General features: G+C 60.6%; 1 protein-coding gene across 1 annotated transcript in view; it reads right to left on the bottom strand.

Annotated features, from left to right (window-relative positions):
- ANKRD55 (ankyrin repeat domain 55) overlaps nt 1-25,658 on the bottom strand; it is an 82,309-nt gene that overhangs the window by 21,866 nt on the left and 34,785 nt on the right. Inside the window, exons 5-11 of the mRNA XM_054575369.1 lie at nt 20,114-20,334; nt 19,963-20,064; nt 19,268-19,331; nt 18,709-18,876; nt 14,405-14,535; nt 10,969-11,078; nt 7,514-7,574 (exon numbers count right to left, since the gene is read on the bottom strand). Of these exons, the coding sequence (XP_054431344.1) occupies nt 7,514-7,574; nt 10,969-11,078; nt 14,405-14,535; nt 18,709-18,876; nt 19,268-19,331; nt 19,963-20,064; nt 20,114-20,334 (857 nt within the window). The remainder of the gene's footprint in view (nt 1-7,513; nt 7,575-10,968; nt 11,079-14,404; nt 14,536-18,708; nt 18,877-19,267; nt 19,332-19,962; nt 20,065-20,113; nt 20,335-25,658) is intronic.

Here is a 25,658-nt window from a genome sequence, read left to right on the forward strand (position 1 = left end):
TCGATGGCACGTAGCAGAGCTGAAGTGACTGCAGGTGGGACAAAGGGCTCGGCCGGCTCCAAAGCCTCTCTTGCTGTGTTCATCTCTGCAGACAATGCAAAGGTAGGCGTCCCGGCCTTGGCCTCCGCCTCACCCACGGCGGGCCGAGTGGGGAGACGGGGTCAGCAGGGTCAGGAGAGCAGGGCCCTTTGTCCCAAGTCAACGCTTGCTGGCCCAGGGCCTCTGCGGGTTCTTATGTGTGTTATCGCACACCGTCTGGGTTAAGTGGGGGGGAGGCCGCTACCTGCCTGCCAAACTCTAGTTTTCCCTTGTCCGGCACACAGACCCCACTTCCCAGCCTCCCCACAGGCGGGTGTGGCGTGGACGGCGTCCTGACCACTCCACGTGACCCCCCGTCACGGAGCCCCTCGGGACGCCCACGTGGTCCTGCAGGCATCTTCCCTTCCTCATCTGACAACTGGATGCAGGGGCGCATGGGCTCGAGAACGTGCTGGAAACGTGCGGTTGACCAGCCCGCAGCCCCGACTGAGCCGGTAGGACAGGGCCCTCTGGTCGACCAGCTCTGGCTTCTGACGCCAGCAGGGCGTAGGCGGGCAGCGCGCCAGGGCCCCGAGACGCGGGCTGGTTTGCGGTAGCAGTTAGCAGCTCTGGCAGGTGCCGCTCTGCTTCTCAGTTTATGGAAGAGGAAGCTGAACTCCGGAGAAGTCCCCAAGTACGTGGGCGGCCAGGGAACCGAATCTAGGGCGTGAGGTCTGCGGGGCACTGGGGGTAGACGTGAAATCCCCGTGGCTGGTTCCGTGTTCTGCGTGGCTGGGTTATGGTCTGCTTTCAAGTTTCAAGTTCCAGCCGCGTAACACTGAGCCTCTGGAGAGATCCTTGACAATATTTCAAGGAATTGGTTACATAGGGACAAGAACGCTGGTCTAAAGGTGGTGGAGCTCCTCACTCTTGTTCCAACAGCTGTGTGTTTTCTTGCGACTCAGAATATATCGATGCATCTCGCTTCCCAGCTGGGCCTCTGGAGCTGGAGGCCTGAACTCGAGAGCATCGGCTTCTTCCTGTCACGCATGGCTTTCCTCTTGCTAGTGCTGAGTCCCCTCTGCTTCAGCCATTGGCCTCGTTCTGAAGTGCCACCCTGCCCAGGGTTAAAGGCATCGGGACGAGGGAGTCACTGAGTGGGAGCTTCACAGGGCCTGGAGGCCTGTCTGTCTGACTCCCTGTAACGCCTGACCAGTAAACACCTGTTCAAGGAACGAATGACTTCTCACTGTCCCTGAGTGAATTTTTTGCTTTTGTATAATCTGGCTTTGCTTTTTAAAACCATGCACACAGGAAAGGAAGGCCGCACATGACCCACCTGTGTAGGAAATGAACTTGTCTAACACGATCGCTGTCACCAAATCACCCACGAAGCCTGTCAAGATGCATGATGAGCGCGCCCAACAAGGCGGCCCGCAGCCGCCGTGCGCAGAGACAGGACTGCGACGGGAGGACCCCACGGGAACATGTGGCTGGGACGGACCCCCGTCTACTGGTGGACCCTTGTCTCCTACACACAGTCAGGTTCCAATTGTCTGGAAACAACACCCCACCAGCTCCAAACAACCAACCCACCTACCCAGCTCTGCCTGCTTTGGTGAGGGCGTGGGGCTGGCACGAGCGCGGCTGTTGTGCGTGCGTGTGCCTGGGGCCCAGAGCTTCCTACACGTCACCTCCCTCTGTCTCCACGACAGCCCCGGCCATGCCCAGGGAGTTCCTCCCGCGCCGCAGGGGTTCCCGGGGAGGCGCTGAAGCGCAGGCGGCTCCCTGGGCCTCCCTGTGGAGGCTCCCGGGCCCGAACGCTGAGCGAGCCTGCAGCAGACACTGGTGCAGAATTCCACTTTTCTGATGAACAGAAACTACCGGTTCAAAGAACAAGGAGAGACTCGCATTCGGTTAAGAACGGGCTCTCCCGGTGTGCTGCAGGGAGGCGGCCCTGGGAGGCCCCTGGGGCAGAGCGTGGTCACCGCCGGGCTCAGGGGCCGCTTTGGAACCACACAGCTGCACTGATGAGTCATTTTGTGCCCTGAGCCTGTGCCACCAAAATGCCAGCTAAGGGCTTACAAGTCCTATCAGCTTCTGAAAGCTCCCCCCTGCAAACCACTGCAGCCCTTGTATTTCCTGAACCGGAGAGCTGGTTCAGCAGCGAGCAGTCTCTGCGTTTCGGAAGCGCTCTTTCAGGAGGGCCTGGTGGCGCTGCGGGCACCGGGACAGGTGTGTGCTGCGCCAGGTGCTCTGGGGACACGGTCCGAGCAGGCGGCGGGCGGGTTGGCAAAGCCACCCAGGTGCTTCCGAGGCCCCGGAATCGCCCGGAGTCCAGCCAGGCCTGGCGGGCCTCTCCCGCGCACGCACCATCGGCACGGATCTGTACCGGGCCAGGCCGCCCCCACAGGGGTCCGGAAGAGCTTTCTGTGGGCAAAGAGTCGCCAGCGGGGCTGTGCTTCGAAGGAATAAAAAGCCTTTCAGAAGTGCGGTCGTGAGAGCTGTCTTCTTTAATTTTTCATTGGAAAACATCTCACAATTACAGATCAAAAAGACTAGTAAATGGATTTGTCGCCTTCGTTCTAGGGTTCCCTGGTCTGCACAAACGGTGCGCCCCCGGGCCCCAGCGGGAAGAAAGCCGCCTGAGCTGGACGTCGGGGCCCCGCGCCCGCCTGCGGGCCGCGGCCTCGTTTGAAGCTCTCGCCCTCTCCCTGCGGTAATGACCAAGGCGATGTGCCTGCCAAAAAGAAAAACTGCCAGAAGGGACGTTTTCTTCACGTAAATGAGACACACATGCAAGAAAAACAATATAAATCCACGTAGGTCAGATTTAGATGTTGCGATGAAGCATCAGAGCGAAGTCTAACAAGAACCAACGAGTAAAACAAAGCCTTCAGAGCGCAGGCCTGGGTCACGCTCAGTGAAGCGGAACCTTCGTGTGCTTCTGCCCTGAGCTCTGGCCTCGCTCAGCACAGGGCGCAGCCCGCCCGGGGCACGGCAGGCCCCCGGCAACGCGCCGAATGCGTGAAACGACTGCTTTCCCTCGACGCGGGGGCGCACGGATGACAGAGGCGAGTCTCCCCCTGCAGGCTGACGCGGCGTGGGGCTGGGGCAGAGGGGCGCAGGCGCCTACAAGCCGCGACTCCGTTCCGTTTTCTCGGGGTGCGCATTTGTAGGATAACGATCCTGGTGCACTAGGAGAAAACGGGCTCTCTCATCGTACCTTTTGCCAACTATCAAGTGAAAGGATTTCTAGAGTTGGGGACTATTTGTTTTGATTTGCCTTTACAGTGTACAATGTGTGCTTGTGGCTGTATCTTAGGAATGTTAGTGCTAAGCATTACAGCCGAAGGTTCACATCTGTTTTTTACAGCTTGGCTTTGTTTTCTCAATGTGCTGCGGTAACGGAAGTTTGGCTGTGCGGCCACTCACAGAAAAATCTCCCTGGGTCCGAACGTGCATGGATATAGAATCCACGGCGCACCCCAGGCACCGCACATGCTGGTGCTTCCCGGGGTGGAGGTCCGGCTCTAACACGCGTGTCAGCAGCTCCTAGGCCCTCACGGGGTGTCTCCCTGCCCGCGCCGGGCGAGAGCAGGACTGGGCAGCTTCCGGGCTGTCCGTGGCCTGTGGGCTCCCCGGCGCCGCAGGGAGAGGCCCCCCTCGGCGCAGGCCCCCCTCGGTGCAAGAGAACAAGGCACAGCGTGCCTGGCCCGCCTGCCTCTCCCTCCCTGTGCAGCTCTGCACGGTGGCTGCTCCTGAATAAGTCACTTTTTAATTAAGCAGTGAGGTTAATCAAACAGAAAAAACAGAAACAGAAACTAGACCATTAGAGCAGACCGAGTTCAGAAGAGGAAGCAGGTATTTAACAAGGAAATCTTGTAGCCGACTGAAAGCATCGCAGACAGGCCCCGGGGGGCGGGGGGCCCACACAAAGGCAGCAGCACAAGCGGTCATGGGCAAGGGGACCGTTTGAGCGCAGCCCGTTTTAAAATCTGTGCGCAAGGAAAGACAGCATGAACAGTTCTGAAGGAAGAACAGGCTGAAAAGCAGTCGTGATCCAACAGCAAAGGATTCATTTTCAAAATATAAACTCCTACGAACGCAAGAGACACGGACAAGGAACCAGCGGGTGGGCGGACCGAGAACCCGAACAGGCAGGTCACAGAAGCAGCTCCAAAAACAACCCTCACGCCTGTGGGTGATGCTCCACCCCACCGGTTACCGGGGAGCACAAGTAAAGTGACAACAAGATCCAACAAGAGCAGGACAAGCCCTGTCGCGCTGCGGGGCGGAGCCGCGCGCTGCCGCAGCTGTGGGGGCCGCGGGGAGTCTTTGAGGGGCACGTGCGTGTCATGTGCGCAGGGAGGCTCGGACAGGGACACTCCAGGGCGGTTTTGCAAGGGTGGAAATGGGAGGCGACCTAAATATCCCCCCGGAGGGGACAGCGAAATAAACGAGGGTGTTTCGTAGGACGGTGGCCCCTCTTATCTGTGGGGGTCCTCGGACCGCGGCTTCGCCAGCCCTGCAGACACCGCGCTTTTCCTGAACACGCGCACGCAGGGTGAGATTTAGTTTGTAAACCAGGCACAGTGGGAGGTGAACAGTGACACCCAGGAGAGCTATGACAGCGCGCGGGGAGGGGGCGCGGGCGGCGCACTGTCGAGTAAGACCCGCCGTTCGCGGGACCCAGGCGGCTGCTCAGCGACCGGCGGCTCCAGCCCAGGAGCTCAGGGGCGCCGGCCGGAGGGCTGAGCCCCGTCCCGGCGGGACAGCGTGAGAGTCCGTCGTGCTGCTCGGAACGCTGTGCCTTCAAAACTCACGAGCTACTTATTTCTGGAATTTTCCATTTACTATATATTTTTTTTACCTCCGCTGACTCCTGGACACTGGAACGTGGAAGAGGGGGCCTGGGCTACCTGTGAAACACGAGGCGGTGGCTGAAGGGAAGGAGCCAGACGACACGTGCCACGTGAAGAAGGCCCAGGACTCTCCCCGAGGGAAGGCAACGAAGCTGCGGAACGACAGAGGGAGGGCGACACTCCCTCCGTGCATTCCGCGGGGTCCACGGACACAGAGAGGAGACCGGGGCGGAGACGCCGCGACGAGGGCTGCCTGGGGCCCCGGAGGTGCGGTGGCAGGACCCGGGGTGTCCCCGCATTCCTTGCGATCCTTGGAGCTTAGAAAAGCAAACGTGTTCATGAATTAATTACATAAGTAAAAGCTAATAATAATAATAGAACAACAACAATACGGACGTACTTCAAGGCCCTGGACTCGGGCAGGACGCCCCCGGCTGCTCGCCGCCCCGACAGAAAGTGGCTCCGTGCCTTGTTTTCCTGGGGCAGCTACAGCGCGGCTTCGGAAACAGACTTTCCTTCCCTCTCTCTGTTCTTTTGCTTCTGTTCTCATGAAGCTCAATTTCCACTGATTGACCCACTACTCTTTATCCGTTCTGGGGACAAGCTGGGGAGCCCTCCGGTGACCCCCAGAAACAGCCTCACTGGAACCGCAGCGGCGCTTCCCGCTCCCCACCGGCCACGGGGAGGCCAGGGCCCCCCAGCCCACACCTGGCTCCGCCCCGCCACCTGCCCTTGGTCTCTGCCGTCGGCTTCCCGCTCGGCGGCACCTCCAGGGTCTGGGCGCAGGCACTGCACCTGCCACCCTCGCGCCCGGTGGACACGGTGCTGCGGGAGCTCTCTGGAACTTTCCATGGGAGGTGGTGGGCGATGGTGTGTTCGGGACGTGGGGGAGCCAGAGGCAGGCCCTCCCCCATGGGAATGCGGAGAGAGGCAGCCTGGCTGCGTCCGCTCTGTTCCAGAACCATCCTCGTTTCCCGGGGCCAGGGAGCCCCCGCTCTTGCGGAGCTGTTTGCAGGGCCCCCCTGAGCGACGACACGTCTCTGCCCGAAATGGACAGCGTGGCAAGCACGCGCAGGCGGCTCTAGGTGGGGTCAGCCCGGCCGACAGGCCGGGACAAGCGGCCACACGGGGTGGGAGGTGGCCTTCCCAGGGCCCCTGCTCTCTGCACCTAGAAGTCCAGGGTCCGAACGTGGTTTCCCAGCTGGACGGAGGAAACTCCTCCGAGTGGTCACTTGGCAGAAGGACCAGAGGGCTTTTCCAATACTCGCGGCCCCCTGCCCCAAGCGCGTTACAAGGGGCACGGTTAGCAGGACGCGTCTCCTTTCCCTGGGCCCAGCAGCCGGGGCCCCGGGGTGGGGAGCAGAGTGAGGTTGCTTTGCTGTGGGGTGTCTGCCAGGCGGAGGGTCTGTGAGGGGAACTTCCTTTTCGGGTATGAGTGACTGAATCTGCACCACTTCTAAGCAGCCCGGTGTGGGGGCCCGGGGAGGGCTGCAGGCGGGCAGGGGCCGGCGCCTGCCCGAGGCCTTGATGTTCACCGTCAGCGGAGGCGCAGGCACTGCTGGCGCGCCCTGCCCTCACACCGCGGCCGCGTGACCGCTGCGTGCTTTCTCCTCTCTGGTTCTTGTTTCTAAAGCAGAAGTCGACCGCAGCGCTGTCCTCTCCCTTGGGTGTCCTGTTTTAAACCTCTGGGGACGTGGGAGTGAAAGCGGACTGCGGAGGGTGCAGCCGCCGGCTCGGGCGCGCCCACCCCAGCCCCAGGCTGCGGTGCAGGGACTCCCTGCCGTGGCCACCGGCCCAGGCCTGCTGGGCGGAGGCCCGGCCACCGAAGGCTGGCGGGGGGGCAGGGAGGACCAGGCTGGCAGGGGCTGCACCCGCCCCTGTCCCCCCCCACCCCCCGCCGTCGACAGCCAGCCTGCTCGTCGGCAGCAGAGCCGCTCGGCATTCGGGGCGGATGCACGTTCATCGCTGTCGGGCTTGCTTAACCATATTGCACGCTCTTAGCACAGGGTGGCCAAACCGAGCACAGATTTATAAAATACTTCATTAAAAACCAGGCATTTGAGTTGGTTTTCCGGAGCTTGTTAAAGCCATCAGGCTGGCTACGGCCAGTCAGCCCCGCTTCTGGAAAGAGCTAAGCAGGTCCCGTGGGGGTGGAGCCGCCGCGAAGCAGCGCCACGTCTGACCGGCCCTGGCTGGGAGCTGGCGTCTCGGGAGCCGCACCGGGCTCTCCCTGCGGCAGGAACGAAACAGCGGCCGTGGCCGCTGGCATTCAGAGCGTGGCCCCCCGGGGAGAGGGCCTGGGGTCGTCGTCTCTCCGACAGTGGCCCCTCCGAGAGAACGTGGCAGCCGCAGCTTGCCACCTGCGCTCTGGGGACTTGAGGGGACACGACAGAGCCATGTGGGTTTCTCGGTGTCCGGAGGGAAGAAAGTCACAGAGTTTCAGGGGCATGACAAAGGCCGAAGTACTTAATGCCACAACGGCCTCTCTGGGACGCTGCCCGCGGCCGCCGTCGGGGACAGGCTGCCTGAATGAAGGCCCCGGCGGCCCCAGCTGCGGTCTGGAAGGCCTTCCTCCCCCGCCACCCACCGACCTGCACAGTGGCCGCCGCCCCTCCCGCGCGCAGGCTCACCTCGTTGTCCTGGTGATTGATCTCACCGGGGTTCGACTGCTGCAGCAGCACCGCGAGGAGCCTGGAAAGAGAGCGAGGGGACGCTCCAGGGGCAGGCCCCGGGCGCGGCGGGCGGCGGCGCGGCGGGGGTGCCCCCCTGAGGCCGGCCCGGCAGGGCCTCCCGAGGCCCGTCCACTCCCTGTGTGACGGGGCGGGGGCGGCCCGGGGCGGGGACCGTGGCGCAGGGGCAGTGCGCCCGCCGCCCGGCCTTCACAGCAGCCGTGGCTGCCCGGCGCGCCCGCGCCTGCGGCTTCCTTTCTGAATTCTGGTAGACGAGGCCGTAAACAGGATTGCGTTTTGGATAACGCTGTTCTAGATTTGTAGTTACATTCTGCTGCTGGGCATGTTTTCCCCCAAAGCGGCCTTGTGGGGGGCAGCTGCTGGCTGCCTTTCTCCCTCCCTCTCCCTCGTTCTCGCTTCCCTCACCTCTCTCACCGGCCCCCCCCCCCCCCCCCCCCCGTCTTCCAGGAGGACATGCGACCGGAGGCTGCCTGCACGGCCACCCCACGCCGCCCCGGGTGCCCGCCTCCCACCCGCCTGCCGCCCGCGGCGGCTCGTTGTTGAGCTCTGTCTCCACCCCTCTTCCGTCGCCGCCGTCAGCGCCGGCTCCCTGGAGGCCGACGGCCCCCGGCAATAGCGCTCGGTGCCTCCGCGTGCTGCCCGGTCCTGCTGCCGCCCGCCCGGGAGGGGAGCCCTGCGCCTCCGCACTCGGAGGGAAGACAGCGAGCCTCGCCTCGCGCATCGGCGCGCCCCGGGGGACGTGGCCGCGGGGAGACGGCGCCCGCTCCACACTGACGCCTGAGCTGGCACCCCGCCGCCCTTGCCCCCGTCCAGAAGGCTCTCGCGTGGTTTTCCGGTGCACGCAGTGACGCGAGAGGAAAAGCGAGGGCAGGCGAGGAGGGCGGAGCCATGGTCCCGCCGCGGCCAGAGGCGGGGCACACGGTGGGCGCGGCCTTTCTGAACGCGACCCTAAGCCCCAGGGTCCACACAGGAAAAACGGAGAATAACTCTCCAGGGAAAGCAGAACAATTCCTTTCTCAGGGAAATTTTTCTTGTGGACTCTCAGGAAGGATTGCTGGACTTTGTAATGAATAAAACGCTTCCTGATCGCGAAGCGCCTTCGTAAGGCTGTGGGCCGAGGGCCGATGGCAAACTGTGGCCATCGAAATGACCCCCCAGGGCCCTCAGCAGACCCCGGCAGCTTGCTCATCCTCAACACGCACCAGGCCGCTCGTTCCGCGGGTGCCTCCGCTCCCTCGTCTACAGGATGACGGCAGCTGTCACCGTCCCCTAGGGGGCGGCGCCACCAGATTCCAGGAGCAGGGCCGCGGAGAGCACTGTCTGCCGTCGTCGCCCCGTTGCAGTGAAGACCTGCGCCTCGGGGGCAGCCGGGCCGACGGGTCCTCGCGTCCACGCAGGACAACAAAACCGCGTCCTCAGCAGGCTCTCCCGAAGGCGGTGGCCGCGCCGTCAGTCCCGCTGCAAGCACAGGGGAGCCAGCGCTGCCACGTCAGGGACGGCGGCGTGACGACCCCCCAGGGCGTCGAGGGTCACTGCCGGGCGTCAGAAACAGACTCGCGAGAAGAGAACGTGCCGCTGGACCGGGCTTCAGTTTGTTACGGCAGCGACTGCAGCCGAGGCACCTCACCGACAGAACAGCGTGGCCTCGGGTGTGACGTCGGCCGGCCGGGCCCAGGGCGCCCGCGGGAGCCATCACGCCCTTCTTCCTTGGTGTGGGGTCGCGGTCGCAAGGTGGACCCCTGGTCAGGGACTCGAGTCCCCAGCACCCAACACCCAGGTGTGGTCAAACCACAGACTGGTCCTTGAGTATGGAATGCGGGTGGGGGTGGAGGCGCCCTTTGCAGGCTGAGAGTTTAGAGGAGGAAGCGGGGCTTCCCTGCCCCCTCTCTCCCCACCCGCTGGCCGGACGCAGAGGGTCTGTGATCCCAGGGGAGGACAGCGTCGTCAGAGGGAAGAAGCGTGGGCCGCGGAGTCGCCACGTGGAGGGGAGCCAGCCGGCCCCCACGCGGGGCAGCGGGCAGCCGGCGGGCCCTGCAGCGCGGAGAGACACCGCGGCGCTGGGCTCGGGGTCACAGTGGCAGCATCGGCCGAGCCTGGAGGGCGCCTCCACCTCCCGGCGCCAGGCAGGCAGATTCGGGGGTGGCCGCAGGGTGAGGCGCACAGCAGCCATTACGTAGAGTGGATCAAGGCAGGGCGGCCCGAAGAGATACGTTTTGGCCCTATTTCCTGCAGGTCCCACCTAGGGAGCCGGCAGGATGTCAGGGCGCCCACTTCTGAGGCGTCTGGAGGGCGGCGCTCCCGCTCCGGCCTGGACGCGCCCCGTGCCTCGTGGTGTCTGCCGACTCCAGGCGCTGCGCGGGCCGCTGCTTCTCTGCACGTCTTTGTTTTGTGAGGCTGAGTAAACTCAGTTTTCTGTTATTCCTGGACGTAACCCAATGCTGGTAAGAAGCGAGGCTTGGCTGGGCGCAGACGTGGAATTTCCCAAGCCCTCTCACTTCAGTGCCCAGCAGGCTGAAGGAGTCCTGTGACCTCCGCCCCACGGGGCCAGGGCCAGCTTGGGGTGCGGCGTCCCCGCCCCCAGATGCTCAGTTCCTGTCAGTCGTGTCCTGTGCAGCTGCGGCTGGGGAAGTACCCAGGGTGCTGCTGACTCCCGGCAGGACGCGCAGCGGTCAGCGGGCCCGAGGGGCTTTCAGGAGATGGCAGACCGAGGCCGCTGGGGCCCCAGGCTGCGGAAGCTTCGCTTGGCCTGGGCAAGACTCTCCCCTTTGCTGCTGAGCTGCCTCGCAAAAGCATGGCCTTTGCGATCGCGCCATTGATGTGAGCGCATCTCTCCCCCAGCCCTCCTGCACGCCTGGTCGTCCGTCCCACCCACCGGCGCCCCGTCCCCTCCTCCCCCCGACCCAGGAACGCCCGCTGGGCCTGAGTTCCGGCACCCTCCTTTCTGCTGCCCCCCGCGCCCTCGCCTTGTTGGGTTTTCTCCCTGGCACTCTAGCCTGAGGGATCCTGTTTATGGTTTTACAAGTGGCCACGCAGCTCTGCCCTGGGGCGTGAGCCTCCTTCCCATGGGACGCGCAGGCCCTCGAACAGAGTGCGGCCCGCGGCACCTGCTCAATCAGTAGTTATGAATTAGTAGGCGACTGATTAATTGAAGGGATGAATGTATGAATTTGGATGATGACAAACAGCACTGCTCCTTAAACCAGACTAGGAGAAAAGGGTCGGTCGGCTAGAGTGTGGTCAGTCCAGGCTATTTTGATGTACTCAGATGCAGCCCTGTCCGCTCCAACCTCAAATAATTGGATGAATTTGTCTTGACTTGCGACAGAGGGTTGGGGCAGGTAACCTTCTGGTCCCCGTCGGCCCCCCGACCCGAGTGCCGGGACCCGGCCGCTCACCTCGCGTCGGGGTCTGCCGTGGCCGCGTGCAGCGGCAGGCGGCCGTTCCTGTCGGGGATGCTGTGCTTGGCGCCGTTCCGGAGCAGACTCACGCAGCCTTCCAGCCAGCCCTGGAACAGGAGAGCGGCGGCTCCGTCACGCGGCAGCCCCACGCCGCAGGCACCGTCTCTCGCGCCTCCCCTCCCCCCTGTCATGGCTGGACACACGCCATGCCTGACTCAGGGGGATCAGCACGTGCCAGGCGCGCACACCTCAGCCGGGGCCCGGAGCTCTGGAGGGGCCCTCGAGCTCTCCCGGCGGACGGAGCCTGGCCCCTAGACTGCCCCACGGCCCCCTTTCCAGGTGTCCCACTTCTGCCCTCGGCCCCGGGGCATGGGGTGGGGGTGATGGATCCGCTCTAGCCTCTCATTCTGCAGGTTCAGCCCCAAAACGCGCCCGTCCATGGTGCGACCTCAGCCCCACGGCCCCACACCCCTGCCGCCTCGGGGGCCGTCCCTGAGCCCCAGCCCCGCTCCGCGCCTCAGTTTACCTGCACCCGACAAACAGGCCGTGGCCCTCTGGTCCGAATCCCCTTCCTACTGACCACGGGGACGACGTCCGGCTCGTTCTCGTCAATCCCCTCCGTGCGCCCCGGCCCCCCGAGCCCTGCCCCGGTGGCCGGGACCTGCCACCTCGCGACGGACTTTTCCGATGGCAAGGAAGGGGTTATCGGCAGCACCCTCAAAGGGCCCCAGGGCTGCGTTTTCTCCACTCACAGGTCCCAGGACACCTTGCGCGAACCCCCGCTGCCTCCGCCGCTGTCCCTCCCTCCTCGGTCCGCACCTGCCGCTCGTCTTTCCACACGTCTCTCCCCCAAGAGCAGAGAGAATTGCGGGCTGGGCCCCTTTCTGTCCCATAGACACTGCGCAGCCGACTCAGCCCCGCCGATGACCAAGATCGTCTCGGCCGCCGAGGAGCGGCCTCCTCCATCGTCCACCGCCGCGGGGTGGGCCCCTCGCTCCCGAGACCGGTATGTGGGCGAAGCTACTGTCAGGAAGGATGATCGACAGCTTTCTTCCCAGCTCTCCTCCTCTTGTGGAAAGTTAAGCCTCAAGATTCCCAAGGAAGGTGAGAAAGATGCCTGGAGATTTCCCTCACAAATTTGGAAATAGTAAAAATCAAAATGTTATTAAATGCTCAGGGGAGAAGGGAGATAATGATAAGAAAAGGATTTTTAGGTTCCGAAAAGTCTGGGAAAAAACCTTTCAACAAAAGTACAGAAGAATCCATAGGTTATGATGTTGAATATGATTTTGTGGAGTTGACAAATCTAAGTCTTAAGTAGTTTTCTTCTTAAGTCAGCGTTTGCTAAGGAATTAGGTCTGGCTAACGCCCAAATCGTCAAGCTTGTTTATTAAGAGAAAAAAGTGGGACCAGGAGACCCCACACTGGACAAATTCCAGGAGTGCCCGAGTTTACAGTCCGTGAAAAACACCTGATGGGGGAGGGGTGAAACAGTCTCATCATTCCGCAACGTTCCCGGGCGCTCTGTGTGTATGGTTTTCTCTCTCTTCAGAAAGGAGCTGGGGGGCAGCCAAACACCCTGCAGCCCGCTGTTCGGAGCCCACGGCCCGTCCCTCCTCCCACGGGGGAGCCTGGGCTGCCGCTGCTGCCCCGTCTCACAAGCGAGGAAAGAAGCGCAGGGGGAGCGGCTCGCCTGAGGTCGCACGACTGTGGCGAACCCGCCTGTGTCCTGAGTTTGGAGCTGCGGCTGAGCCTTCGTTTCTGAGGCCCCTCTGCCAAGTCCCTCTCGTGTTTGGACGCAGGCTCTGCCAGGGCGCCTGGTGGGCGTTGCAGGGCCCGCCCGCGGCAGGGGGTCCTGGGACGGGCGGGAGGGGGCTGCCTGGGGGGCCACGCAGAGGCGGTGCGTTGTTAACTGGGTGGGTGAAGCCCCCTGGTGTCCTGCAGGCATGCTCCCCCGCCGCCCCCGGGTCTCCGCAGAGCGCGTCCCCAGGGAGGGCTGCCTGCCCGGCGGGCAGGGCCCTGGCTCGCAGTCACGGCGACCTGGAGGAGGGCCTCTCTGCGGCCCGGCTTGGAGCTGTCTGGCCCGAGGAAGTCGGGATTCTAGTATTTGAAGGAAGCGCGGCTTGGTTCCCCGCTGCTCGAACTGCCAGCGGCAGGTCAGCCTCCGAAGCGTCTCTGCTGCCTTGCCCCCCCCCCGCCCCCCCCCCAAGGGGGCTCCTTTCCTTGGCTCCCCGACTCCGAACAGCTCCGCAGCAGGAGGAGCTCGCAGGCGTGGACTCCAAGGGAGGGCCTGGGAGGGCGGGCCGGTGCCTGGCTGAGACCCTGACCTTCACCCAGGCCCTCGGACCAGCGGCCTTCTAACCTGAGTGGGCAGACAGACGGCCAGCAAGGGCCGTCTGCCACGCGGGCCCCCGCCCGCTGCCCCGCATCCGACCTGGAGGCCTAGGGCGCCCTCCCGCTTGGAAAACGCTCCCGACCCGTGGGAGGGGCCAAGAGGAAGGGGGCGGGCGGACAGGCTGAGGAAGCGGCCTGCACGAGCGCCTAAGCGCAGGGCCAGGAGGCACTGCGGCCCGCAGAGCGCGCCGGCGCCGCGCTGGGGCTTCACGGGTCCTGTTTCTGGGGGCAGCTGCAGCCTGCGGGGTGGGGCCCCGGGGGTGGGGGCCCAGGGCGGGTCCGCTGCCCCGGGGCAGCAACAGCAAATGCAAGAAGCGGCCTGGCAGCCGCGGCGGCTACGGTGGTGGTTTCCAGGAGCCTCATGGACGGAGGGAGAGTGACGGCCGTCAGGGGGCGCTAAGGGGGCCTCGATCGGCCTGCAGCGGGGCTCCCCAGAGGACCCCGGGGCGGGGCTCCGAGAGCCGGGCCTGCGGGTTTCCCGGAAGGCTCGCCAGGCGAGCTCCGAGGGGGCGCGGACTGGACCCTCCCGTGGCGAGGCCCTACTCAGGCTCTAAGCCGAGCACGGACTGTGGACCGAGCCCTCTGCCTGGGCCCGCCCCTCAGCAACCCCGTGTCTCTCCCCTCCCCCCGACCCCCCAGGTCTCCTCGCTCCCCGCAGTGCTCCTCCCGCACCTCCCACCCCACTCCCCCGGCCCCCGGGTCCGTGCAGCTGCAAGGGCGCCGCCCCCTTGGGGGACCCCAGGGAGCCCGGAGACGCCCACGGGACATCCCGACGCCGTTCCGATGGAAAAGACTCTCTCTCACGGCACTGCCATCTCTGTCTTAATTTTAAGGGTTGTTAGGAAGCTCCAAAGTGACTTGAATCCATGACACCAACTCTAAGTGGTGACATACACATGGGCGAGGACTGACGCGCAGCTTCAAGTTCAGTTTCCGCGGGCCGCACCAGCCCAAGGACGGCGCTCTGCAGGGGGACCCCGACACGACGCGCTCAGCACCCCCAGCCCCGCTCCCGGGCCGTGGCAGGCGCGGCCGGTACCAGGTAGGAGGCCAGGCACAGGCTGGTGCGGCCGTGGGCGTCCTGGGTGTTGACGCTGGCGCCCATCTTCAGCAGCAGCTTCACCGTGTCCGCCTGACGCCCAGACACCGCGTGCATCAGGGGGGTGCACCCTGGAAAGAGACATTGGACAGCCTGTCAGAAGCTGCTGGCCGGGCCCTGGCCGCGACCGCGTCTGCCGGGCCCGCCCTCCCCCCAAGCGCCGCTGCGAGCGGCCCGGGACTGAGCGGAGGCAGCGGCAACGCGCGTGTGAACGGTGCTTCCGGCCCGATCCGCTCCCGCGGCTTCGCAGCCCCCTGGGCGTGGAAGCGTGTCGCGCAGATGATGAACGCTGCGTGCCTTGGCTGGGGAAGCGGCGCCAGCCGGGGAGACGGGCCGGCCTTCGCCGGCGGCGGCCTCGCCCGGGTCGCGCACACGCCTGCTGGGAGGGGCTGCTCTCTCTGAAATGCTCCTCTGTGATCGGAGTCAATACAGATCAAGGCCTTTCGTTTCCCAAGTGTTTTATCCCCGAACAGAACTCAAGACAAAATGACACGTGTCGGCGGACCTGGCAGGGCCGGTGCCACAGGCGAGACGGGCGGGAGAGCCCCGGGGCCCGCCCTCCTCGGGGGCGGGACCAGCCGCCGCGCGCCCTGCCGGCCGCGCTCGTTAGGGGCCTTTCGGCTGGAGATGCCCGTTGAGGTTGTGATTCTCCTGTGACCCGCAAGCTACGCGCCGTAGAGGGCCCCGAGAATGACAGATTCCAGCTGCTATTCTCACCGAAAGATGGTGGCCGGCAAGCCAGTTTCCCTCCAAATGTTCCCAGCGCTCTCTCAGGCACCGCTCGGGGCGAACCGGCAGCGAGACGCCCCGTCTTCCTCCCTCCCTCCCCCCCCTCCCTCCCCTGCTTTGAGCATATCTGTGTGTGAGTCTCTGACTTCTCCGTTCTTTCCCATTGACCTCTGTCTGTCCCTCTGCTATACCGTGGATTTATGTAGCCATGTAATGTCTTGAAATTGGGTAGACTGATTCCTCCCACCTCGTTCCTCTTTTTCAAAATTGTTTTTAACTATTCCAGTTCCTTTGCCTTTCTATATAGATTTCAGATAAGTGTGTCTATATCTGCAAAAGCATCTTGCTGGGGTTTGATAGAAATTACATTAAACCTGTGTATGACATCTGGGGAGCTTTACTTGTTTACTATGTTGTATCTTCTAATCCATGAACATGGTATGTCTTCCTATTTATTTAGATCTTCTCTGAGTTCTTTCTTCAGCAGTTTATAGTTTTCAGAATACAAGTCCTAAAAATATTTTGTTATATTCACACCTAAGAATTTTTTATTGAGTGGTTTTAATTTCGGTGTCCATGTGTTCATTTCTAGCATATATAAATACAATTTATTCTGTATATTGATCTTATATCCTGTGACCTGGCAGAACTCACTCAGTTGAAGCAGTTTTTTGGTAGGTTCTGTAGGATGTTCTGTGTAGACAATCAAGCCATGCAAAAAAGGAACACGTTTATTTTTCCCTTTTCAATATATGGGCCTTTTATTTGTCTTTTGCCTCTGTACACTGGTGAGAACTTCCTGCACTATGAGTGAGAGTGGACATCATTGTTTTGTTTCCGACTTAAGAGAAAAGAATTTAGTCTTTCACCATAAAGTAAAATGTTAGCTCTAGGGGTTTTGGTAGATATCAAACTGAGGAAGTTCCCCTCTTTTCTTATTTTCTTCTGAGAGTTTTTATAGAATGTGTGTTAAATTTTGTCAAATGCTTTTCCTGCATCAATTTATAAGATTATACAATCTTTTATTTTAGCTGGTTAATATGATGGATTACATTGATTGATTTTCAAATACTGAACAAGACATATCCCTAGAACAAACCCCACTTCACTTGGTTATGGTGTATAATTCTTTATTATATATATTACCAATTCTATTTGCTAATATTTGCCAAGGATATATGTATATTCATAAAGAGTATTGGTCTGTAGGTTTGTTTTTTATATCATCTTTGCCTGGCTTCATAAACATAATTGAGAAAAATTTCCCATTCTTATTTTTTCTGCAAGAAATTATATAAAATTGATATTAATTATGATCTAAAAGTCTGCAGAAGTATTTAGTGAAACTGTCTAGGCCTAAAGATATCTCTGTCTAAGAATTTTAATGTTAGGAATTTAATTTCCTTAATAGCCATAGGTCTATTCAAATTACCGATTTCCTATTGAATTGTGGTAGTTACTCTTTTTAGTGAATTAATCCACTTAATCTAAATAGCAACACTTCTGCATGCAGAGTTGTTGGTTGCATTTGTCTGTTGCTCTCCAGGTGTCTGCTGCGATACTTTGGTCTCATTCCTGACAGTGGAGGTTTCTATCGTCTCTCAATTTCTTTTTGTCAGTACTATTGCTAGAAGTTTGTCAGTTTTATTGGTCTTTTCAAAGACCAGGTCCTTCCTTAATTGATTTTTCTATTGTTATTCTGTTTTTAATTTCATTGGTTTCTACTCTTTATTATTTTTTCTTTTGTTTGCTTTGGGTTTATTTTTCTCTTAAGTGAGAATTTAAGAATGTTGACTGGTACTTTTCCTCTTTTCTAATGAAAGTATTTAGCGTTATGAATTTCCTTCTTAGCATGGCTTAAGTTGCTCCCACAAATTCCGCTACATTGTACCCTCTTTCCCATTCACAGCCAGTCAGTACAAGTCAGGATTGAACTCAAGTGGCTCTTCCATTTATCACACAAGGGGTGTTTAACCTTTAACTCTCATTTCCACATTAGCCCCAAGGTAGATGTACAAGTCTGCTTTAAAAACAAACAAACAAATTAACAAACACTACCATGAATACATTAGGGAGCAAAATCCACAAAACACTTAGCAATTATGATAGGGGAATTCAAAGCTCCTTCTGGGACGGGTCAACTGGTCAGAAATTATTGACTTCACAGAAGCACTTGGGAGGGAGAAACCAGGATAATCTTTTATTATATCATAGCTCTGTAGGTCCCTGGGGCTCTGTTCTTTTTTGTTTTTTTTTTTTTTAACTTCTTTTTGGTGGTTCAGCGTGGCTCATTTCTGTGGAGGGGCTTGTCCATCGAGCTCTAAATCATGTATTTTTGACTTCTAAAAATTTCTACCTGGTTTTTCTGTGTCTGTTCTTTGCTGAGGCTTTCTAGTGTTTCATTTGTTTCAAGCATTTTTGTAATTGAAGTATTCTTTTTTCATGGCTACGTGAGAATCTGTGTCCGATGATTCTAGCATCTGTCATCTCAGTGTTGTGACATCTATCGACTGTCTCCCTTTTCATCCAGTTCGAGGTCTTCCTGGGCAGGACAAGTGATTTTCTATTGAAACTTGGGCTTTTGGGGTACTGTGTCACAGGTCCCTTAAGCTTACATACACCCTCTATTTTCTTCTGCTTCCTCTGACCCTATTCCAAAGCGGGGGAGGGGAGCCCCTTCGTTACTGCCTTGTGGGCCTGGGGGTCCGGGTTCCCTCCGGAGCCATCTGAAGGGGAAGACTCTTCACGACTGCGGGCTGATGGTGCGAGTCCCGTTCCCCAGAACCTCCTCTGGCCCCAGCACAATAAGTCGGGGGGTGGGGGAAGCTTGCCCCCCGCAGGCGGAGGCGGGGCGGGCGGGGCGGTGCGCGCGCGCGTGCGCACACGCGTGGCGCCTGCCCGGTCGGGGGTCGCGGCTGTCCGAGAGCCTCTGTCTCGCCAGCCGGCTCTTCTCTGGCTCTTCAGCTGCAGGGCGCAGGCTTCGGCCGCGGGTCTGGTCTGACCCTGCGGCTCCCCTGCGTCTCTGGCTTCTGGGGCCCCACGTCTGGACTGCAGGAAGCAAGGCTCCGGGAGCGCACCGCCGTGTCACTGCTTGACGCCGCGGTCCCAACCAGTCCGTCACTTCACTGCCACCCTCTGCAGCATCCCGTGTTTATTTTGTGTGACATCAGGGAGTGGCGGGCGTATTGAGCCAGAAGGGCAGGGACGAAAGCGCCCCCATCCGCCCTCTCGGAAGCGGGCCCCCGCTGCTGCCTGCCGCCGTCCCCCTGGCCTGCGCCGTCGCTGCAGAAAGCAGCCCTTCTCCCCATCCCTGCTCTTGGCCCCTGACTTCCGACATTCCGAGGGAGACGTCGGGAACAGAGTCAAACCGACTGGCTTCCCTAGAAGAGGGGACGCAAAGAAATCTGTCACCTGTGCCCGAGACCCTCATTTAAAGAGGCCGAGGCGCCCTCCGCTGCCCCCAGCGCGCCCTGCCTGCGGGGGCGAGCGCCCCGCAGGCCCGGGCCCAGGCTCACCTTCGCCGTCACAGCACTCGAGGACAGACGGGTCCTCCCGGATCGCAGCCGTCAGAGCCCCGACATCGCCATTCGCTGCCGCCTGGTAGACCAGGGTCAGGTCGACTTCCTCCGATGACTCGCCTGCGTGACTCAAACAGAGACACCCTCGGTGCGTGCCAAGATTCACTGAAAGGGCAGCGCCCAAAGGTCGCCCGCACCGCGGATTCAGGAACAGCTCTCTGTGAGGGTGGGCGCAGGGCTGAGTCAGCCGCTCACGGGCACCGCCGCTGCTCCCCGAGAAAGGCGGCGGGGGTGGCCGCAGGACCGTGCCGCCAGCCCTGGGAAGGAGCCTGGGGGACTAGCTGTGCCCTGAGACTTCTCCGATCCCTCCCGGCATTGGCTACGCGAAGCCTGAGACCCGCCAGTCTGGGCTTCCCCTTTTTATCTGAAACATGTCACTTTTCCTTTCAGTGACTCGGTGTATCCACCTTTGAAAGCAACCTGGTGCCTCTCCTCCTCTGTCCTCCAGCTGTGCTCCCTCCCCTTTTCCCGCCCGCTCTGTGCCCCGAGAGCCCACCCTTGTTGACAGCACCCCCACTGCTGCCCCCCACCAGCCTGTCCTTGGAGATGCGGGGCAGGAGCTGGCGGGGAGAGGGGCAGAGGCCACTTCTTCCTGCCCTCCTTGCGCACCGCGGCCCACGGAGGCTCCTCCTGCCCCAAGCCGCTCGCCGGCTCCCGTGGGGAACCAGCCTTGTCCTCGGCTCTGCCTCGTCTTGCAGTCGCCCCCCCGCCCCCGCCACGGGAGCCCCTCCACGGGGCCGACGGGGGTGTCAGGACAGGGGCGGCCAGAAGGAACAGAGCTGTGTGCAGCCCCTTTGACTTTGGTGGCGGCCGGCACAACGCCTCTGGGCCCACCTGGACCGGCGGTGCCGGCGGAGCTGCGGGTGGAGCGAGACCAGGGCAGCGCCGGGAGGCCCGGGCGGCCGGTCCCGCTCGCAGGGGCACCTGGCGCGACGCTGTGCCGAGCCGCCACTCACACGCTCCCCCGTGCACAGCCACCATCCGGGGAAAACGTGTGTGAGGAGAGCTCTGCATTCTGCTCCTGACGTGGGCGTGGGGCCTGAGGAGCGTCTCAGCCCAGCTGGCCTCTCGCTGGCAGGGGTCCTGGCTCTCAGGCTCGGTCTCCCTTGCCCGGTATTCCTGGGGCGTCGCCGATGGTGTTTTACGCGGCGGACCCATCCTGGGAGGAGCTCGTTATTGAAAGCAACCCACCCGGAACAGCGAGCTGCCTGGGATGTGCGTGGCTGCCCCCCTCAGGCACCGCAGCAGGCGGTGGCTGCGGTGTTTCTCAAGCCGCCCCACGGGGACGCCTGCCTAGGGCAGGGTGGGGCTGCAGTGGGCGGTAAGGGGGGTCCAAGGCCACCTCCGCAGCGAGCACCGCTGCCTGGGCTCGGGTCTGGGGCGTGACCGTCGACCTCAAGCATTCGGGCCGGTTTTTGCTCCTCGGCCTCCATTGCCTTTTCTTCCCCTGGCCGCTGAGGGCGATGGCCACCTGCCTCGTCAGCTCATTGCGGAACAAGCGAGTGGCTCCCCCGTGCGGCGAGAGCGGTGTGTGCTTTGTCACTGCCACTGCCGCCTTCTCTCCTGCAGCGAGAGGCCACCGGGCACCCAGGCCACAGAGAGGAAGAGGCCTTTCTCTGGGCGCCGAGGCAGCGCGCCCACAGGCTGCGGGGACGCTCGCTGTCGTCAGAGGCCCTCCCCGCAGCGCAGGTGCTTTGCTGAGGCTGCTCACAGTGTCTCTGGCACAAGAAAGGGAAGCCAGGCCCAAGGACAAAGAGGGGGCCAGTCTTTGTCCGATGCCACCTGGTGCAGCCGGCGGCGTCACCCGGGAAGGGAGCGCCTGGGGATGGCGGTGGAGCTCTGTGCTGATGGCCTGGACATCACACACAACGTGCCCACGCAGGGAAGGTACGCGCATGTATGACATGCTCATCGCTGCACGCGGAGAGACCTCTTCAGGCTCTCACACTGTTGGGCACACGCAGCTGAGAGAGGTGGGAACGCATGGCCTGATAGAGTCAGGGTCCAAAGTCACTTCCCCTTAGGACTCCAAAAGGGTTGTATTCATTAGAGGTAAACGTGGGGCAACGTGTCTTTGTTCGAGACACACCCACCTGAGCTCGCTGGAGGGCAGCTGAGCCTGCCGCTTCTCTTGCTCCCCAGCCCGCGCCCTGGCGGGGGCCCGCGCCCGAGGGTTTCCTGGCCGCCGCCACTCCGCCACTTCCAGCGCCTGGCCTGATTCAGGGCAGCTGGCGCATCTCCGCTCGGGGCAGCAGAGGTGACCTAGGACCCAGCTGTTTCGCATAAAGGCCGCCCTGGGCCCAGAGACCAGCCCAGGAACATGCCCCTGTGAGGGCCACTAACGGGCCAGGACAGCTGGACCAGGGTCGCTGGGAGCCATGCTATCCTTTCTCCTGCCACCCGTGAACCTGGGAGCATGCGGGGGCGCCTCGCGGGGGGAGAACCTAAAAATCAAGGCTCTCAGCGAGGGGCAGAGCTGGGCTGAGAGGAGGCGGCCCCCCCCGGGCTCCGAGCCAGCCACGCCCGACGCCAGCGCCGTCCCTGGAGTGGGCACAGGTGCCACCATGTCCTTATTTGCTTAAGTGAGTTTGCACACACATAATGTGTTTTCCTCTTAGGACCTGAAGAGCTCTCGCCAGACGCCGGTCTCCGTGGTGACACTTGGGGGAAAGAGCCCAGGTTTTGGTTGGCAGCTAGAGCCACAGGAATGAGCAGGTGACGATAAACTAGGCAGAGCGATGGCAGCACTAGTGACAGCCTAGCAACCAGACCGAGGGAGGTCACGGGCCTTTTCCAACCTCAGCCGGCCGGTGTCACGTGGGCGTCTGCGGCCTGTGGATGAAAGGGCTCCGGGGCGGCAGGAGGACACGCAGCGGCGGGTGACGGGAACGGGCTGTGAAGGGGTTCCAGGTCCCATGACCGACCGGGAAAGGAAACAGCTGTGTTTATTCTGGAGCTTGCTCCCCGGGGTCATGACTGGAACCTTCAGGGAGTTGCAAAGCTTGCTTTTAAACATTTTTTAGAATAATTGTGCTAAGTATACAAAGCATAAAATTTGCCACTTCAATTATCCCTCGGGGCACGGCTCGATGGCACACGGCGCAGCCGCACCGCTGTGCAGCCATCGCCACCGTCTGCCTGCGGAGCCCCTCTCATCCTTCCCAAACGCCTGCGCCTGCTCGTCCGCGCTGGTCGGACGGGCGCTCCCTGCCCCGCCTCCCCCCGCCCCTGGACACCAGCAGTCCGCTCCCTGGCCCTGGGGCTTGGCGGCCCCCAGGCACCTCCCGCAAGCAGAGTCAACAGTACGTGTGCTTTGGCGACGGCTCATTTCACGCGGCCTCACGTCCCTGTGGCCGTCCGCACTGCACTGCGTTTTGTGTGTCCGTTCACCGTGGGTGGACATTTACGTTGTTTTACACTCTTTGGCTACTGTAACGATGCTGCTGCGAACCCAGGTGTACGAACGTCTTCCAGACTCTGCTCTCAGTTCTTCCGGGTATATACTTAGAAGCAGGATTGCTGGACCATAGGATAATCCCATGTTCACTATTTTAAGGAACCACCCCACTGTCTTCCACGGTGGCTGTGCCAGTTTATATTCCCACCAGCAGCGCATGAGAAAATCTCCAGCCCTCCCATGACCTCACCAGCCCGTGTTAGTCCCTGTTTTCGTGTCATGTGTGTGTTTGAGTAACAGCTACGCTAATGAGTGTGAAGTGACGTTTGATGGTTTTGATTGTGCATCTTCTTACGATTAGTGATGTTGAACATGTTTTCATGAGCTTTCTTGGCCATCAGTAGATCTTTGGAGAAATGTCTATTTAAATCCTTTGCCCATTTTTGATCGGGTTATTGGGCGCTTTTTTGTTGTTACACTATTGCAGGCACTCTTTCTACAGCCTGGACACTAACCCGCCCTGGTGTGTGGCTTGGTGCATCTCCTCCCGCCCGTGGGCTGCCTCGTCACTCTGCCGACAGTGTCCCTGGCGCATGCCGCTTTAACGTGGGCGTGGTTCAGTGCGTCTGTTTCTCTGTGCTTTCGGTGTCATCCCCAAGAAACCAATGCCAGATCGAATGTCACGAAGCTTCCCCCGTGTTCTCCTCTAAGGGTTTTATAGTTTTAGGCCTCGTGCTTTGGTCCATTTTCAGTTACTTCTGCACATGGTGTTCAGTGACGGTCTGACTTCAGTGTGTGCGTGTGACTGTCAGTTGCCCCAGAGCCATTTGTTGAAAGACAATTCTTCCCCCACCGAATGGCCTTAGCACCCTGGCTGAAAATTAAGTGAGCATAGGTGTGTGGTTATTCTAGACTCTCGGTTCTGCCCCACGGGCGAACGGTCTGTCTTTGTGCCAGTACCGTGCTGCTTTGGTTACTGAAGCTACGCAGGAAGGCTTGAAATCAGGAAGTACGAGACCCTCAACTTTGTTCTTCTTTTGTAAGATCGTTTTGGCTCCTTGGCACCCCTTGAGATTCCATATGATTTCAGGGTGGATTCTTCTATGTTTGGAAAAACACCATGGGGGTTTTGATAGGGATCCCATGAAACCTGCAGCTCTGTCCGGGCAGTATCTTAACAATATTGTCTTCTAAGCCATGGAACCCCGGGGGCATTTCACTCATTACTATCTTTTTCAATTTCTTCCAGCAATGTTTTGTAGTGTTCGGTGTACAAATCTGCCACCTCCTTGGTTATGTTTATTTTGAAGTATTTTATTCTTTTTAGTGCTATTAGAAATAAAATTGTCTTTTACAGAGCTTCTCAGCAGACGCTTTCTGGTTCAGTGAAACTCTGGCAGGGAGCAGCAGCCGCAGGTGCAAGTGGCGGCCAGAAGAGGGTGTTAACTGTTAGAACGCCATGGAAACCTTCCGAGTCACCTCGGCGGCGCCCCTGTGTGGGGCGGGGGGAGACAGAGGAGGCAGAGCGGGCCGTGCTTCTGAGTTCCTCCGCCCCGAGACAGCACCTGACCACAGGGCGGTCAGGACACGGGGAAGCGGGGAAGCGCGAGGCTGTGGAGCGCCAGCCCACTCACTGCAGGCGGAGCTAGCAAGCGAGCCCGCTCGCGAGACTCTCAAGACTCTGCGTGGAGATGGGGGAGGGCGAGGCAGACATGCCAGGCACGAGGAGGGGAATGGCGGATGGTCCTCACGGAAACTCCAACTGGGCAAGAAAAAAGTTTCTACCTAAGGGCACAAAGCCATCTAGCAGAGGGGTCCCCTACCCGCAGGCCACGGGCTGTGCCGGTCTCTGGCCTGTCAGGGCCCGGGCCTCACAGCAGGAGGTGAGGGGGGTGAAGCCACGCTCGCATTACTGCCTGAGCTCTGCCCACCCCTGCGCCCCCACCCCCATCCGTGCAAAAGTTGTCTTCCATGAAACTGGTCCCTGTGCCACACAGGTTGGGGACAGCTGACTTAGGATATGCAGAAGTTCTGTATCAACAGAGAACACATAAATTCCTCCTTCCCTCCTTCCTTCTCTCCTTACCTGTTTATCGAGCTAGCTGGCTAGCTGTCATCCATCCGTCTGTCTCTATCTACCTAGCATCACAGATCTCCCTCCTCTTTTTATCATCTTTCTTTCCATTCAGCTTAGAGAAGGAACTCAGTCTGACTGGCTCTCGTCTCTCTGGCCCTGGGAACTTTGAACAGATAGACTCACACATGGCTCATAAAGAGCAATCCCAGAATTCACACAGAGAAAGAGAGACTGAAGGTCGAGAAAGTGGGGAAGACATAAAGAAATAGGAAGAGAGAAGCGTGTGCACAGAGGTAGCCATGTCTTAAAAAAGAATTGTCCCCGTGTGTGTGTGAACTATGTAAAAGGCTGGAAGAACACGCCTCAGAGAGCCGCACAGGCGGCCTCCCGGACAGTCCAGTCCTAGTGCCCACGCGCCCCCAGGGGGCCCGTAGTTCCCCGGTCACCCAGGTGCACCAGGCTGTTTTCTCCGGTGGTGACAGAGGGCCTTGCAAGCTTCCTGCGCACGCGCGACGGGGAAGGGGTGGCAGAGCCCAGCGGGGCTGTGTGCAGACCGGTCCTCGGGATTAGACAGAATTATGAAAGATGATGTATCTTTCTAACTCTGACCTTTAAACTGTCTTGGCTTCAGAAGACAACAGGTACATATTCTGATTTTTATTAAGGTTTCCCTAAAGATTGGAAGGGTAGGTGGTATCTCCCTCAGTGGCACTGCTGGAAGCGGAGCAGCTTTCGGGCCGGGCCCGCCCTGTAACTGCAGGGCCCCAGCCGTGTGACCGGCCGCGGGGCGGTTTTGACAAGATGGCCTTCGCAGAGCTCCTCGGGCTTCTCACGCGTGGCTTCCTCTGGTTGTGCTTCCCAGGGGCCCTGCCTGGGGAGCCCAGACCCTCCGACCACGGGGCCTGCGTTCGGGAAACGACCCAGGGGGCAGCGTGGCGCTTGCTCTGCTTAAGCGGTGGCCGTTGGTGGAGGGGCAGGCCGCTGGGAGGGTGGATGGGCGACGGCAGTTCCGAGAGGCTGGACCAGGATGGCCTGAGGCCCCGGGGCGGCCGAGCCAGAGTCGGCTGCGAAGCCCCGCTCCATGCGGGGCGACGCCCGGGGACTCTGCAGATCCTCCTCGGGTCGCTCTCGGGGTGGAGGCGATCCCTCCGAGAACTGAAGCTGAACCCCTCGCCCGCTCACCCGGCACCTGCTCAGGGGAGTGAAGCTCCTGGCACAAAGCGGGTGGAGTCTCTGTCGTGGAGAGACATGCCCTCGTGGGCAGACGGTGCCGTGTGCGGCTTTGCTGTCCCGGGGTCTGAGCGGGACAGGGATAAATAGCTTAACAACCAGGTCCCTGAGCACTGCCCCGGCTCACAGCCCCGTGTCCCCTGCAGCCTCCTCCTGGGTGTGGGGGGACGGTGGGGAGGTCAC

The sequence above is a fragment of the Pteronotus mesoamericanus genome, unplaced genomic scaffold (assembly GCF_021234165.1).
Source record: "Pteronotus mesoamericanus isolate MK-2021 breed Mesoamerican mustached bat unplaced genomic scaffold, CSHL_Meso_final contig_29, whole genome shotgun sequence".
Classification (NCBI taxonomy): Eukaryota; Metazoa; Chordata; class Mammalia; order Chiroptera; family Mormoopidae; genus Pteronotus; species Pteronotus mesoamericanus.